This window comes from Chlamydotis macqueenii, chromosome 2 (assembly GCF_036417535.1).
Source record: "Chlamydotis macqueenii isolate bChlMac1 chromosome 2, bChlMac1.mat, whole genome shotgun sequence".
Classification (NCBI taxonomy): Eukaryota; Metazoa; Chordata; class Aves; order Otidiformes; family Otididae; genus Chlamydotis; species Chlamydotis macqueenii.
This window is the reverse complement of record NC_141557.1, coordinates 52327146-52343389: the sequence shown is the minus strand read 5'-3', so window position 1 is coordinate 52343389 and position 16244 is coordinate 52327146. Positions and strand designations below refer to the sequence as shown.

The 16244-nt window shown below is 36.4% G+C and overlaps 1 protein-coding gene across 5 annotated transcripts in view; it reads right to left on the bottom strand.

Moving 5' to 3' along the window:
• NT5C3A (5'-nucleotidase, cytosolic IIIA) overlaps nucleotides 1-16244 on the bottom strand; it is a 32967-nt gene that overhangs the window by 6397 nt on the left and 10326 nt on the right. Inside the window, exons 1-6 of one of the 5 annotated variants that reach the window (XM_086742986.1) lie at nucleotides 10692-10844; nucleotides 10211-10387; nucleotides 1924-2022; nucleotides 1418-1487; nucleotides 661-707; nucleotides 183-268 (exon numbers count right to left, since the gene is read on the bottom strand). In XM_086742986.1, coding sequence (XP_086599112.1) covers nucleotides 183-268; nucleotides 661-707; nucleotides 1418-1487; nucleotides 1924-2022; nucleotides 10211-10312 — 404 coding nt within the window. In that variant the 5' untranslated portion in view covers nucleotides 10313-10387; nucleotides 10692-10844. Of the gene's footprint in view, nucleotides 1-182; nucleotides 269-660; nucleotides 708-1417; nucleotides 1488-1923; nucleotides 2023-7529; nucleotides 7581-10210; nucleotides 10388-10691; nucleotides 10845-16244 lie in introns of those variants that run through there. The other 4 variants (XM_086742987.1, XM_086742988.1, XM_086742989.1 and 1 more) reach the window with 4 other exon arrangements.

Sequence of the window (16244 nt, the reverse complement as noted above, 5' to 3'; positions counted from 1 at the left end):
TCCTGTATGGTTAATTCTTCCTCATTCATGTTAACAGCAAAGGAAAAGCAGTTGTTGCAGAACACTCCAAGAGATTAGTTCAGTTAATGTGTTAGCTAAAAGCTAATTACTGACATTAATTTGCTTTTGAAAAGTTACTAAATCTAATATTGCACAATTTGAAGATGGGAGGTGTCTCTTACCATTCTACCATATATGGATATTTTTCTTCAATAGTGAGAGCTGGATCAATTTCAATAGCATAATAGGTTTCTTTCAGCTGCAATAACTGAAGGGGAAAAAACAATAGATGTTTAATGTATTTTAATAAAATAACACTTGGTATTTGATCTAATCAATCAAAATAACTTCCTTTATTCTGGTTACATTATTTAAATAAAATGGAATCTGAAATGCTCTTTGAGCTAAGAGTCAGCTTGTTATCTAACAAGAAAAAATGGATACTGTTAAACTGAACTACATGCTATTGTCAAGAATACAAATATTTCTGTTCACTTCTATTACTGACTGGATGCCTTACAGTTAGTGAGGAAGGTCAGAGAGCTTTAAGGATTTGAAGGTATCCCTTGTCTCATTGTGTTGCGTAATTCAACACACGGTGCAGCCAGGGAATGAGAACAGTTGTCTGAATAACCAACAGCTAGTAGGTTTTCCATTTACCTTTTTCCGACATTCCTCTGTGATGAGCTTAGAGTTATCAATGATATCTGGAGGGGTGGAAAAAAAAGTGTTAAACAAGATGTTGTATTTCTTTTACTTTGCTATATGACACTGTAAATAGTATAGAAGACAATGTTTGATGACATACCACTATGTTTCCTCAGAACTTTTCTTACCAGCAACCCGTAAAAGGCATATTTTTCTTCATAAGCATGAGATGTATTACTGTCCTTCCCCTCATCTCTCAATTAAAAGGTTAATTACAAGCCTCTTATCTGTTTCTTGAGGTTTAACTGTTCCTGAAATCATAATGAGACTTCCTATGTGTTTTAGGATTCCTACTTCATTATTAAATCATTTTTTTTTTATTGTTCTAAAAGGGTACAGGATAAAAATATCAAGAATTCCAAGGAGTTTACTGAGTCTTGCAGGTGTCAGGACTATTATGACCTCTTAAAAAATAATTCAAATCTACCATATCTAGCTAGTAACATCTTATAGTTCAGAACTTAGTTTTTTTAATTCTGAATGACAACTTATCTGATTTTAATTCACAAAGATTGTGCTTAAAATATATATACATAGAACACATAGACACTCACTATAATACTTTTTCATTAGGATGTACAGGTTGGGTAACAAGGCAATATAAAATCTCATATATTAGGGAATAACTTGGATAGAAAATTAAAATCTATGAAAAACTAAAAGGAGTAAACAAACTAATCCATATTTAAAAAAAAAAAAAAGTACTCACTATGACAAGTTGGACATCTTTTTCCATTGTAGGAAAATCTACTTAATGTCATATCAAAATCTGTAATAATCTATTTAAAGAAAGAAAAAGCAAAACTGTCTTACAATACGGAGGGACAAAATAAAGAATGGCTAGAAATTCTGAACGATCAATGATAGGTGCAGTTGAACAGTATATATGCCACAGAAATCTCCCTATTTTATTGAACTATTGTAATGTAAGCTAGAATATCCCACAAGAATAATTTTAATCTGACTGAATTGTTTTTCTAATTCCTTTGGTCAGAATATTTCCTAAAATTACTAAGCTTATATGATTTCATTAACTAGCACCTGTCTGAATTACAGTTGAATGAAAAAGACCTGTTAAAAGAGTTAACATGTCTAAGTTTTGGAGATTACTTGAAGGCTGACTTCTGTTATAAATATTCTTAGAATTTTTGGCACAGAGCAAAAATCATATGATTGCTTTAATTCCAAACTGGTTATGCCTTCCACTATCTTTACCTGAAGTTTGGCAGCTCCACCTTTGATGAGGCCACAAATAATCTCCTCTACTCTCCCTGGGTCCTTAATATGGACAGTCTTCTTCTGAAATTCTGGCATCTATGAAGAGTAAGAACAAAGACAGAAATACACTTACAGAAGAAAACTTACCATCAGATTGGAAGCTCTGCATCTAGGAACAGTTTCATGTGACATAAGACATCCTCAGGACAGGAAGGTAAGTTAAGAGTGAAAAGGAACAGAAAATACTCTGGTGACTGCATCAGTTATTAAAATAACTGATGACTGCATTAAGTTCTCTTTGCTTTCAATACCTGTTTTCATTCCCCTTCCTAATAAATTTTTCAATAAGCTAACACTCATGGAAACAAGAACTCTATTTGCAGGAAATAAGGGAGATACATAGAAACAGGACATATGGGATCACTTTGCTGTTCAAATATGTCGCTGGGAGATGGTAAACCTTAAAACTAGCTCTTTGTGCAGTTAATATGCCCTCAAAGTTTTGGCACAGATAAAGACAGGCTGATTTTAGACACTCATTATTTTGTTGAGAATGCTGCCCATATTGACTACTCCAATCAAACAAGGCCACGCAGTAATCCCTGCTCCCTAGTCAGTCCATCGATCACTTTCCATTACCTATTTTACTGCACACTTTTGAAATAACACATGCTATCACACCACACATTCCTTTTGAGTGAAGAATATTTATTGAATATTATGATAAATGCTGATTTGGTAAAAAAAAAAAAAATCTAACATAAAAAATCCACCACCCCCGAACAACATCCCCTCCCCTCTCAAGGCTTTGCTTACTCTAAAATTTTTCTGTTCAGCCTCGCAGAAATGGTAAAAGAACTACTTATGGGCAGAAATCTCCAAATTTGTATGTATTTCCTTCCTTTATAATCATGTATGAACTATTTCTAAAGCAAAGGTATCAGACATTTGCAATCTGTCTCCATGGGCATTTGTAAGTAGTAAATTTTATTTTCAGTGCATAGAACTTCAGAGATGATGAAGTGCTAGGAATTATATTTTTTACATTCTGATTATTCAGCTTTCCTTTTCTTATACCTAGCATGTAATCTTTACTGCAAGGAGCTAATTACAAAAAAAAAAAAAAAAAAAAAAATTTCCAAACCCAGACACGTTTCTGGAACCGGAGTTTCCATGTCGCCAATTGTTAGTAAGACACACAACACTCTTTCTTCCTGCTCTTGATGCTACTAAGCCTTTTGTTTATTTGTAACAACCAACTCACAGTGAAACTGTAATTAGGTTATAATTTAAGAAAAAGATTACATTTTAAAGTCTTGCAAACACATGCTTTTTAATGGAAAAGACCCTTGTGTGTCAGGGAAAAGAAGGAGCTTGGAGGTACCTTTAAATACTGGCTCTAGTCCACTCTGCCCTCAGGTAGGAGCAAACTACTACAGCTACATCATTCTCAGCAGATACTTGTCTGACCCTTTCTTCAAAACCTCCACTCACATACTCCTCACTTTCCTCAACCATGTATTTTAGTGCTCAACTATCTTTACGTTCAGAAAAGTTTGCTTAATCTCTATTTAATCTTTCTTACTGTAAATTTTAGGTCGTTCAACTTGGAGTAATATATTCTTTTTCACAGATGCTCACTAGATATTTTTCCCTTCCTTCTGAACTAAAGAACCCCAGTTTCTTCAATCTTCTTTTGCAGAGCACAATGTTCTAAACCTCTGACAGTTCTTGATGTCATCCTGGCCCATCTGTTTGAACCACACTGTTCTTGAAACACAGCATCCATTAACTAGGTATAATTTTTCTGCTCTGAAAAGGCCTCAGCTGAAGTGCCGCTTTGGCTGATGTCTTCAGATAATACCTTTGCATATACATTTGTATACGCTTACTTTATTCGCAGCAATATTGTGATGATGATTCAAATTCAGTTGGTAATGACCAAATATTCTTCAAAATTACTCCTAGGCAGAAATAGGTAGTTGCGCAAAGTGCTAAATTTTACATTTAGTCTTGCTGGATTGTGCTGTGCACCGCATCAGTGCTCCTATTTTTCAATGTAACAAATAATTCTCATCCCCAGTATGCTTACTGCTACTTCTGGCTGATATCCTCAAAGACACTAATGAAAACAGAAAATAGAAATCCTTCTAAAACTCTAATCATGAGTCTCTGATAATTTTCCAAATAATCCATCCAAAAAGTCTCCCCTATAGCAGAATATCTTGCAAAAAATTCTTAAGTCATGACAGAGTATTTAGTACTTCTTTGCTTTGTAGGTCTCACAAAGAAAAAAACTGGATTCATTTCACTTGGTTTGGAAGATTTAAGGTTTTCCTTTGCCGTCCTATGGCAGAGATATCTTCTGTAAAAAGTGGCACCTCCTAAACCATGACAGTTGTTCTCAATATGGCTGCAGTGCCTTGCTACTTTTATTAGCACAGCAAATTCAAAAAAAGGGTACATCAGGATTGGTTTCCAACTATCAGCTATATCCCAAACTGGGAATCATTGGGAAAGCTAATGAGTGTTTAAAAAAATAAATCCTGAAAAATACCCATTAAAGAATTCCGTAATAGAATCATAGAATCATAGAATGGTTAGGGTTGGAAGGGACCTTCAAAGGTCATCTAGTCCAACCCCCCTGCAAGCAGCAGGGACATCTCTGACTAGGTCAGGTTGCCCAGAGCCTCATCCAGCCTGGCGTTGAACGTTTCCAGAGATGGGGCCTCCACCACCTCTCTGGGCAACCTGTTCCAGTGTTCTATAACTCGCATCGTAAAAAATTTTTTCCTAATTTCTAATCTAAATCTACCCCCCTCTATTTTAAAACCATTACCCCTCGTCCTATTGCAACAGGCCCTACTAAACAGCCTTTCCCCATCTTTCTTGTAGGCCCCCTTGAGGTACTGGAAGACCGCTATCAGGTCTCCCTGGAGCCTCCTCTTCTCCAGGCTGAACAGCCCCAACTCTCTCAGCCTGTCCTCATAAGAGAGGTGCTCCAGCCCTTTTATCATCTTTGTGGCCCTCCTCTGGACCTTCTCCAACTGGTCCATGTCCTTCTTGTGTTGGGGGCTCCAGAACTGGACACAGTACTCCAGGTGGGGTCTCACCAGGGCAGAGTAGAGGGGCAGAATCACCTCCCTCGACCTGCTGGCCACGCTTCTCTTGATGCAGCCCAGGATGCGGTTGGCCTTCTGGGCCGCAAGGGCGCATTGCCCACTCATGTTAAGCATCTCATCCACCAGCACTCCCAAGTCCTTCTCCTCAGGGCTGCTCTCAATCCATTCCCTGCCCAGCCTGTATTTGTGCCTGGGATTGCCATGACCCAGGTGCAGGACCTTGCACTTGGCCTGGTTGAACTTCATGAGGTTGGCACGGGCCCACCTCTCCAGCCTGTCAAGGTCCCTCTGGATGGCATCCCTCCCTTCCAGCGTGGCGACGGCACCACACAACTTGGTGTCGTCGGCGAACTTGCTGAGGGTGCACTCTATCCCACTGTCCATGTCTCCGACAAAGATGTTGAACAGGGCCGGGCCCAGCACGGACCCCTGAGGGACGCCACTCGTGACCGGTCTCCACATGGACATTGAGCCGTTGACCACCACTCTCTGAGTGCGGCCATCCAGCCAACTCCTTATCCACTGAGTGGTCCGTCCATCAAACCCATGTCTCTCTAGTTTAGAGAGAAGGATGTCGTGCAGGACAGTGTCAAAAGCTTTGCACAAGTCCAGGTAGATGATGTCAGTTGCTCATCCCTAATCTTTTGAGAAATACAGCTACAAAGCATTTATAGATATTGACTATCAGCAGAGATATGTCAACTGATCTAGCTTCATGAAAGAAAATATTAATAATCTGCAACTCTTTAAAGGTGTTTTATGGTATTTCTTCTGTATGTTATACAGTGCTGGTAAACAAAAGTAACCTTACCACTAGTTTGGTGGTTTGGTGAGCATACAGAATTTTTCCTCTATAATGAAAGATAAAACAATTTGACTCTGTTTTGTAATTTTTTTCCACCATAAATTCCTTTGACTTTCAGGAGGCAAATTATGTATGTATTTTTAGACTTGGAATGCAAAAATTAAAGTGTAATCTAAATGTGTCCTTTTGTAAGAAGCAGTTCAAACATTATTTGGTTTACTTTGACATTAAGCAACAGACTTCCCAACATAACTGATTTAAACAGAACAGATGTTGGAGGAGATGGAGAGATGAGAGGAAGAGACTGTATGAGGAAAGTTGGACTGCTTGCTACTGTTTTATTTCAGACTGAGGCCCTGCGTAAGTTTCTGAAACTAAGGAGGAAAAACCTCCTTAGTAAACACTTTAGTAAGGTGATGTTAAACAAGACATTGTTTAAGATTTGAAGTATGATGAATGCTTCCTGCTTTGATGTCGTAAACTGATACTCCTACTCGTGATCAGGTTTTAAGGTTCATTTATTTCTAATACATGTTTCATTTTTACACAAGAATTGAAGTGAATTTAAGAGTATTTTAATTTAGGGAGAAAAAAAGTGTCTTCTACAGTGAGTACAACCCAGACAATTTCAGTCGCACAGGCACTTTCATAGGCAAAAATAAGTCTTCATTACAGATATGGCACCTGATAAAGCCTCAGACAAATATGGTTAGTTAAAATATCCAATGTCCCCATCACTAGTTCCTTGTATTCATATTTGCAGCTGAACATTAAGTAGCAATTATTTCTTTAGGCTTTATCAATATTAAATATTATATCAAAAGTAAAAAAAAAAAAACTGTCTAACAAGCAGTCACCAGTTTTCTGGCAAACTGTCTCCTTCAATGTCTTACACTCCCGTCCAGTCCAGCTTTTGTTTTTTTGTTGCATATTTGCCATTCTTCATAGTTGAAAGACACAAGTAGATTCAAGTTGGAAAGACAGATGAAAGAACAAAGAGTGAAAAAATGGTAATAAGAGAAGTGCAGTCATTTGATAAAATTTGTGTTTTTATTACTTGTTTAAGAAAGCTCTAGGAGTTAGTCCAATATACATAAAAGGCCCAAAACTCTGATGCACCAGTTGACTGGGAAGAACAGGTATGGAGAAAGAGCCAAACAAAAATCTCCACAGCACCTAAGAAAGGCAAGAAAGCTTTTCAGAGCAAGGAGGTTCTACACACAGGTCTAAAACTATATAAGCACAGGAAAAGGAATCCTTATTTCATTGTGACATCTGAAAGTACATCATATCGGATAACTTAAGTGCCCCTATTTATTCCATCATTTTATAAAAGTGTGAGAAGAGTTTTGCTTTCTAAGGACATCTATATGTTACTGAAATAGCCCACAGACTGGTATCTCTTTTAAAAGACATGTTAAAAGATGACAACTCCCAAAGATAATTTGTGGTTGGCATATACACTGGCCACAAATATATTTAAATTTCTAGTTTCTGACATTTTTTAAGGAGCTTTCAAAGAGAAGCAAGGAGAACAAAACTGAAAAAGATTATTTTAAAGGTTGAGTTCAGTTTGATCTATGAAAAGGAAAAGAAGACCTGCCTGTTTGTGATAGCAGGTAACTGGAATAAGGATGTAAGAAACTCTTTTGTAGCTGACAATGTTATAGTCATACCTTGGTGACTCAACCGTAATGGATTCACGCAGGTTTGGAAATCCCCCAGTCCTACAAACCACAGAATGGGTCACTTACAACAAGGATAGTTCTGAAAATTACAAGTCTATTTAGTACATGACACATGCATCTGTGTAGCTGGATTAAATAAAGAGGAAAAGTATTTACTGTAAAGGCCATACTGAATTCTAGTTTTCAAATAGAGTTTCTTATATGCAATTGGATAGCAAGAGTGCAAACAGAACTGCTTTCACGTTCTGTCCAGGTGCTGCTTAAACACACGGTTTTCTCAGTATTTGAGACAGTGTATATCTAAGTGCATGTTGCACCAGTTGGGTTATCAAACAAGAGCTGGTGATAATCACTAACACGAAAGGCAGCTGTCTACGTGAATTCACAGCTGCCATACTAGGCATTTCCAATCAGGTATCCTAGGGAATTAATAACTAATTGTGTGCACAAGGTATAATATTATATTCCACAGTTAAGATTATACTGAACTTTTGAATCTACTGAGTGCTGGAGGTAGAGCTGTTACTTCCTTCCCCCTACCAGTCAAACAACAATGTAAGTCTCTATGATTAAAAAAAAAAAAAAGAAAAAAAGAAAAAAAAGTAATGTCCAACAGGAGAGTAACTAATAGAAAGAAACTTCATATAAATTACAACTGTGAGACTTTCTGTTGTTTTCACTATCTGTAATTTTAAGTTGGGAAGGATGAGTCCATGAATGACTTGCTACTTTAACTACATGGAGATATGGCTCATTTAACAATTAAATCTAGATACACAGCCTGAAATATTACTAGTAATAATTAAAATACAGGTTATCATCGTAAGTCTCCTCAGTAATCTTTGACCAAGGACATAAAAAAAAGGGCTAAGTATTTTTATACCGATACCGTGTAAGCCTACACTACTTGGCAAGTGCAAAGTTTTCTTATTTTACAAAGACTAATCTAGTATGGATGCTTCCCAAAAATCACTGCTAAGAAAACACCCTGCATTAAGGGTGGATAAAATTTTAAGGGAACTTTTCTATAATTCTCAGTGATTGACAGAGTATTTTGTTAGGTGTTAGTAATTCTGAATAAGGAGTGTTCTCGCACTTACAAACATATTAATGTTTGTAATATTCCACAAAATTTCAGATGACTATGTCATAAAAGTGATAAGACAATGACTAAGAACTAGCCGTAACAATATTGATGGTATGTGAATTTCAATTATCACACAATTTATTTTTTTCTACTTTGTTGGCAAACCTGCCTTAAACTAGACCAGGTTCCAAACCTATTAACTTTTGATATAGAGGACACACAAGGGTGGGATGGCAAGGGGAGGGAACCATTAATGTTATTTCTGAACAAGCAAAATGCAAATCAAAGTGATAAAATAGATAGCATTCAATTATTTGTAAATTTTATTTCTAGTCTATGGTGACAGCTTCCAGGTAAAAGAGTATAAACCAAGAATAAATGACATTTATTTTGGGAACTGCAAATGCTCAATTCCAAGGTCTGAGACTAGCTATCTCCTATACTTACTTATGGTTATGTACCAAAAAAGGGAGGGCATGGCATCAGTGATAGCTGTGAAATTTGATACCCTGGCAAGCTACAGAAAATTGGTTTCAGTGTTCTTGGTGGCAGAAAGTAACAGTTTGGTGACATTGTAAAGAAAAGGAGTGCATTCCTTAATTTACATCTTATTATCCACTCCCTTTTTCTTTTTGATATTATTACATAACATTACTTTCATCTACTTACCCTAGAAAACAAAGCTTACCAAAAAACTTCTGAAAATCATGCAAGCTTCTTATGTAACTTCTGCTATTTGTAATGTGTGAGTTGCAAGAAGGGGGGCAGCCATAACAAAAAACCACAGAATGGCAGTCTGTGCGTGTATCTTTTCCTCCAGCTATATATTCTCATATATAACTACATGTGCTCATATGCTTATATATGTATAAACGAAGTTTTGTATTTAATTCAAACAATTTCAGTTTTAGTCTATGAGTGCAACAGAGGTTTCTCGTAGCAGCCCCAGCTGTTAGTCCGCTTATCTTTTAGAAAAGAATATTAAAAGCTATTGGACATGAGTGTATTCACATCAGTCACTCCATTATGCGCAGCTAGTCAGGAGAACTGCACTAGGGATCATGCAGTCCGCTAGCATAACCTAAGCTCAAGACAGATATTTATCCATTTATTATTACCAAAACCATAATATGTTTTATATTCATACGATATAAAGTCTAATATGGTAAGAAATCCTTAGTAACTAGTAATTACCAAATTACTGTTTTGGTAGTTTTGCCAAGAAATAGCTTTAGGACTACTTAGCTAAAAAGTAAATAGGCAAATGTTATTATGGAAATGAAATCACAGAACACTGGGTATCTTCACAGTTGCCTGATAATATGCTGCGAAACTGAATAATCAGCACAGGTTCTACGAAATAACTGGAAGTGGCTTCACTACCTAAGCTCTTTTAAAAGATGGAACAGGATGCGTACTAATTTTTCCTGGTTTATTTTGTTTAATTATTTACATCTGTTTATACTTAATGGGCTGGATTCTAATATTTACTTCTAAAAAAAAATATTAAAAAATCTGGAGGGAGAGCATTCACAGAAAACATGACAACAGTATTTCCTCTTGTGCTTTTAAAGGAGAGTACCTGTGCGTTGAGCTTAGGGCACTCCTGATTCTTGTGTCCTTGATTTTGTCCTACTGCAACAGCATATGTGGCAAGCAGAGTCCAGAGATGCAGGGCTTGCATACAGGCTGCCAACAAAAGCCAACCAAATCCTTTTCAGAACTGGTCTGCTATATTATATGATCTTTGCTATTCCTGCTGTACAGAAATAAAAGCAGACATGCATGGTATATAGCTACATCACTCTGAAAATATCCACACTTAAGACTACTGTACAAATAATTAAAAGTAGAGAAACATTTAAGTGAAATTAACCTATTCAATAAAAACTGGTAAATAGATTTATTCCTTCAATGCTATTGCCAATTCTTTGCTATCAAATTTTTATTTTAAACATACAATGTCACAATAAACAACTGTAAGTAACGCCTCTACTCATAACCCCGACTTAAAAATGCAGGCAGAAGACAGAGTACTGTTGACAGAAGCTGTGCACACTTACCAGAGGGTTTTGCAGGAGCAGCTGCAGAGGCAAAAGAAAATTCCTCTTACTTGAGAAACACTAATATAGCTGCACAAGGTGCAGCCGAGGGCGTTTCCAAATACAGCCTGACTAATCCCCGTGCAAAACCCCAGGGTCCTGTGACGCACATCAGCAGTGCACAGCAGTTTGTTATGCTCAGCAGTACAGACTGACAGGCTTGCAGACGATCAGCTGGTGTACCAAAAACAAAACCTTTGACCTTCACTGAATGAACAGCTTTCATGGATACAGCTGGCAAATTTGGACTGCTCTAACAGAGGAAGGCACTTGTTTTTCAAAACAGAAGTTTACTACTTGGTTACCTTTTAACCTTTTTACAAAAGCTTTCCAAGTATTTTAGGATTTCCTGTTGCAGAGTGCCACAAATTTCTTATAGCTCATTGATACGGTCTCATTAATGTTTACAAGGAAGCACACATTTATTTGTGTAGAAGCAGCAAATTAATTACTTAATTAATCTTTGCTTTGGCTTTAATTATCTATGTGATACTGAAACAGGAAATCAAGGAGGCTTGTTTGTCAGGATTTTTGAGACACAAGGCAAATCAACATGCTTTCAGAAGTTTGTCATTAGGCATGTTGCCTCATCAAAAACAGTCTCTAGGTGACACAGAAGATGTATTTAAAAGGAAAGTTTTTTTTTTACTGTGACAGGATGAAGGAAGTATTGTTTAATTTTATTTACACTTTGTAATTGTGTAAATGCTTGGAAGCATTACATGAAGTTAACTCCTGTTATAGCAGCAGTGCAAGCTTCCATATACTATTTCATAATTCATGTTCAACCTTAGGTTTACGATCACTATTTCAGGCTGCCAGAGCTAACCACAAACATCAGACCAATTCATATGTAGCCATGAATGTGACCAATGCAATCATCAGAACTGAAGCAAGAGCAGGTTAGTAGTGCAGTACATACAAAACCCATAGCACTGTAAAAAAATCCCATGTTACCAGGACTCTAAAAATTCATTAGTTATGAAAATTTCCTTTTAAGGAGGATGTGCTGTTTTTCTACATTTAAAAAAAGCAATAGACTTTTTCTGAATAGTACAGTGGATCCATATGTTTTGTGTGCACATTTTAACTATAGGCCAGTATGTAATCTGTCAGGATTCCTCAGACTCTGAGCTACACAGAGTACCTTCGTTTTTTTAAGTTCTCTCTGTGTTTTGACTCGATGAAACAACTAGTGAATATTTCAACTGATGCAAAACATGCAACTTTCATCAGCACTCATCTGCTCAGAATTGCTATACTAGACTAATTAGAAAGCATTTAAAATCAATGATTATAGCGTTAGTAAAAGAGCTAGAAAATGACTTGAGCAAAATTTCTATAAACATTAATGCAGCCAACACCTAATTCTTAGAAAAACATCTACTGTATCTCTAATAACAACTTTCACTTTAATGAAAATGCTGTACATGAAACTCCTTATCTACAAAACAAGGAAGACAGCCTTTGCAACTCTAAGAAACCTTTGTGTCGAAGCCTTTAATTAACTAACAACAGCTACTTCTGACCATGTTCTGTTACTGCTGATTTTGAATCAGTTAAGCATTTTGTTTATAGTTTTTAACTTCTGGTAAGAGATGAATTAAGATTACTGCTTCTTTTTTGAAGAAAGAGAAACAAAGTCCAGCATGACATTTCTACTCTCACAATACCGAAGGTCATTTAAATATATTTTAAGAGCCACGAACTAAACAGGTATAACTATTTCAACAGATTCTATTTTAACCTTTTATCTTTGGCTGAAGACCATATCTCAACTGCAGAATATTCTACACAGAAAAGAGAGAGAAAAAAAACCCAACACTTAAAACATTAGATGATTTGTCATTCATATAAGACTAGGAAAAGGTTCAATTTTATATGGCGGTGTGGTAGGTGACCTTGGTTTGTAGAGATTCAGGATGCTATCAGAGTATGAAGCACTAGAAGTTTTAGTCTGAAGCAAAAAAAACCTGGTTCTACTGGTCTGAATTGCACCTATTTGTGGAAAGGAACACAGCACAGGTAAGTTAACCTAAAAAAGAAAAAAAGTTCAGCTTAATTGCTTAGGTAAAAAGTTGAATACTTCAACTAAACTTAAATCAGTTTTTAAAGATCAAGAAAGAGGGCATATATAAAAACAATTTCTGTTAATTATAATTAGACTTTTTGCTACAAAAATTAGAGGTAACTGAATGCTGTCTACAGCATAAACATTTAGCTAGCGGCTGTTCATGAACTTACTGCCTTTTATTCTTGCTTAATGAGCCTACTACAACTGAACAACTTTGAATATGTCCCATATAGTTAGCATACTGCCCAACTTTACTTGAGCAATACTTTGTTTTATTGCAGGAATCAATTTTAAACATTAAAGAACTGTATTTGTTTTCTAATTTTGCTTTTGTAATGGGTCTACTTAGTACATATTTTCCCCAAGCAGACTACTTGATATAGAACCATAGAACAGTTAGGGTTGGAAGGGACCTTTAAAGGTCACCTAGTCCAACCTCCCTGCAAGGAGCAGGGACATCTCCAACCACATCAGGTTGCTCAGAGCCCCCTCCAACCTGGCCTTGAATTTTTCCAGGGAGGGGGCATCCACCACTACCAATCTTGGCAACCTGTTCCAGTGTTTCCTCGCCCTCATTGTAAACAATGTCTTCCTTATATCTAGTCTAAATCTACTTCCTTCTATTTTAAAACCATTACCCCTCTTCCTTTCACAACAGGCTCTGCTAAAGCGTTTCTCCCTGTCTTTCCTATAACCCCCCTTTAGGTACTCAAAGGCTGCTATATGGTCTATCCAGAGCCTTCTCCAAGCTGAACAACCCCAACTCTCTCAGACTGTCCTCACAGGAGATGATCATCTTTGTGGCCCTCCTCTGGACCTGCTCCAACAAGTCCTTCTTACGTTGGGGGCTCCAGAGCTGGACGCAATACTCCAGGTGGGGTCTCACAAGACCAGAGTAGAGGGGGAGAATCACCTTCCATAACCTGCTGGCCACACTTCTTTTGATGCAGTCCGGGATATAATCTCCACAAGACTAGGAAAGCTAACTGAACCTTAGCACTCACATACCAAAACCAAGCAAAAGAAACGGACCAACATAAAAGAATGAAATTCAAACATGATTTTTATTTATGCCCTAGCGAACTGAGTTAATTAGGAGCACACTGGTTCCAGCAATAGCTTTTTATAATTGTAAGTGATAATTACAAGGAAAGTAAGATAAATGTTCAGTTTGATGAAGCTGCAGTAAAAAAAGGTTTAGAAGGGTGCCCTGCAGGAATTTTGGATACCACTTATTTTTCCAGTACAGGTTTGGTGTAAAAAAAAAAAATGCTAGCCATATTTAGAGCTGCTACAATGCAATACATAAATATTATTTGTATATGAAAAACGTGTGTGTATTATAGAGATGACTCATGAGGAATGTAAGAGATTCTTTAAACAGAAAGAGCTTGAACAGTACTTGCTATGGAGAAGTGCTAAGACCACATGAAAGACTGAATTCATTAAATTGTGACAAATCCAGAGAAAACACATGCTAAGAAGGTGAGGGTCTTAACCAGAATGGTTTTAAGACTCAGCAGCACCATTTTAGCTGAGAATTTGTTTTGTCTACCTAGCTATTATATTTTTATAAGGCAAAAATAAATGCATGCCCAGAACAGATTAGAGGAGGTAAACACTTTATCACAAGACATATTTAGCAACTTTATTTTCTTGATCTGATCAGAGATCAATCCCTCTTTACAAGAGAAAATTGATGATCATCTATAGTCTGACTGTTCATGACCATATTGAACACACAGTTATGTTATACTCAAATGTATAAAGAACAGCTAAATTTCTTAAGTATTTATTCTTGTTGTGTTTAATACAACAATCACTATGATATTGCACTCACTGAAAAATGGTATCTTGATAAAACCATTGTCATTCATTAAAAAAATAAGGCAGATATTTTAATTTAAAGATACATTTTAATTCAGCAAGACAACTGTGCATATTTTAAGCATGGGGTAGATAATCAGTTTCATTAGGCCTAAGCAAACATTTTAAGCAGTAGATAAGAACAATGATTAGCTTATGTAAGGTCATGCAGTGACATAAATTATTCTGGTTTAATGATCTTTTAATGTGGTTACTCTAGGAAAGTCTATAATGAGGTCAGAAATAGAAGGGGGGCGGGGTGTGTGTATTTTGTTCTGTTTTTTTAAAAAGCCAGTTTCTGCAGTTCTGGAAATCTAAAATGAACAGAGTTTTTAGCATCAATTTGAAACCTGTAGGAAGCCATGACTTAAAATTCTACATGGAACTGATTGTTCAGATGAGAGAATAAAAGATACTGCAGCATTACCGTCCCTTATGCACCCTCCTCGTGTGCTTACAAAAACACTCTAAAAGTAGAGAGCTCTGCTGGTGATAAATCAACAGACATTTTGGATCTCACAAGAAAGTAGGAATGAAGGCAAGCCAAATACATTGCTGACTTAGTATCTTGAAGTCCAGGTAATAGAACATAGGGGTAAGAGGTTTTAATGGACTTACACATTACTCAAAAACATATTTCTCAAACAGAGAAGTATTGTTACACAGTACAATTCCTTCTAACTGTAACAACTGTGGCAATAGAAATAGACACTTCATGCCATATTTTCAAATCCTCTATGTTCAAAGAGCTGTTCAAGCTCTTTCTGTTTAAAGAATCTCTTACATTCCTCATGAGTCATCTCTATAATATACACACGTTTTCATATACAAATAATATTTCTGTATTGCATCACAGCAATCTATGAAGAAATAATAGTAACTAGGGCCTGAATTTCCAGTATTTCATGTGATCTCCTCCTGTCAGTTATTACTCCAGGCAAAAATTTAGTCTCCTTCTGAGAGAATATATGGGGTATAAACCATACAGAGCCAGTTCTGAAGATTCTGGGATTGAATTAATACAGCTCAGGGCAGGCATCTTTTGCTTCAGATTGTATGTATGTATTTATGTTAGGGGAATCACCTCATCTTTGTGCTTTGCTCCCACTCCCTCACTTTGATGAGAATTAACCTTTGAAACAGGTAGATTAAAAAACAAACAAACAAAATTTATGTATTGTTTAGTAATTAGTGAGTATCTGGAAATGATCAAGTGATCTTCAGTAATTATGTATCTTGGAAATACTGGTCTATAAATGACATTCTTCCTGAGCCAGAATTTAAGCTTCTGTTTTTTTTCTTAACTATTCCTCTCCTCCTCTTTTCAAAATAAAAGAATATAAAAATATTCTAAATATAAGTAAGCTCAGATTAATACTAAGAAGTTATTGTATTATGCTTAGATTTTACAAACAGCTTCTAAAGCACTAGAATTGAAAGAAGAAAACAAGGTTTTGACACTCACTCAATCCAAGACAGAAGAAAACAGCCTTTTTTCTTGGTCTTCATGCTTGATTTCATTGGTGCCTATTCTTATAAATGCTTTCTGGATAGCCCTCTTTATATATCCATTA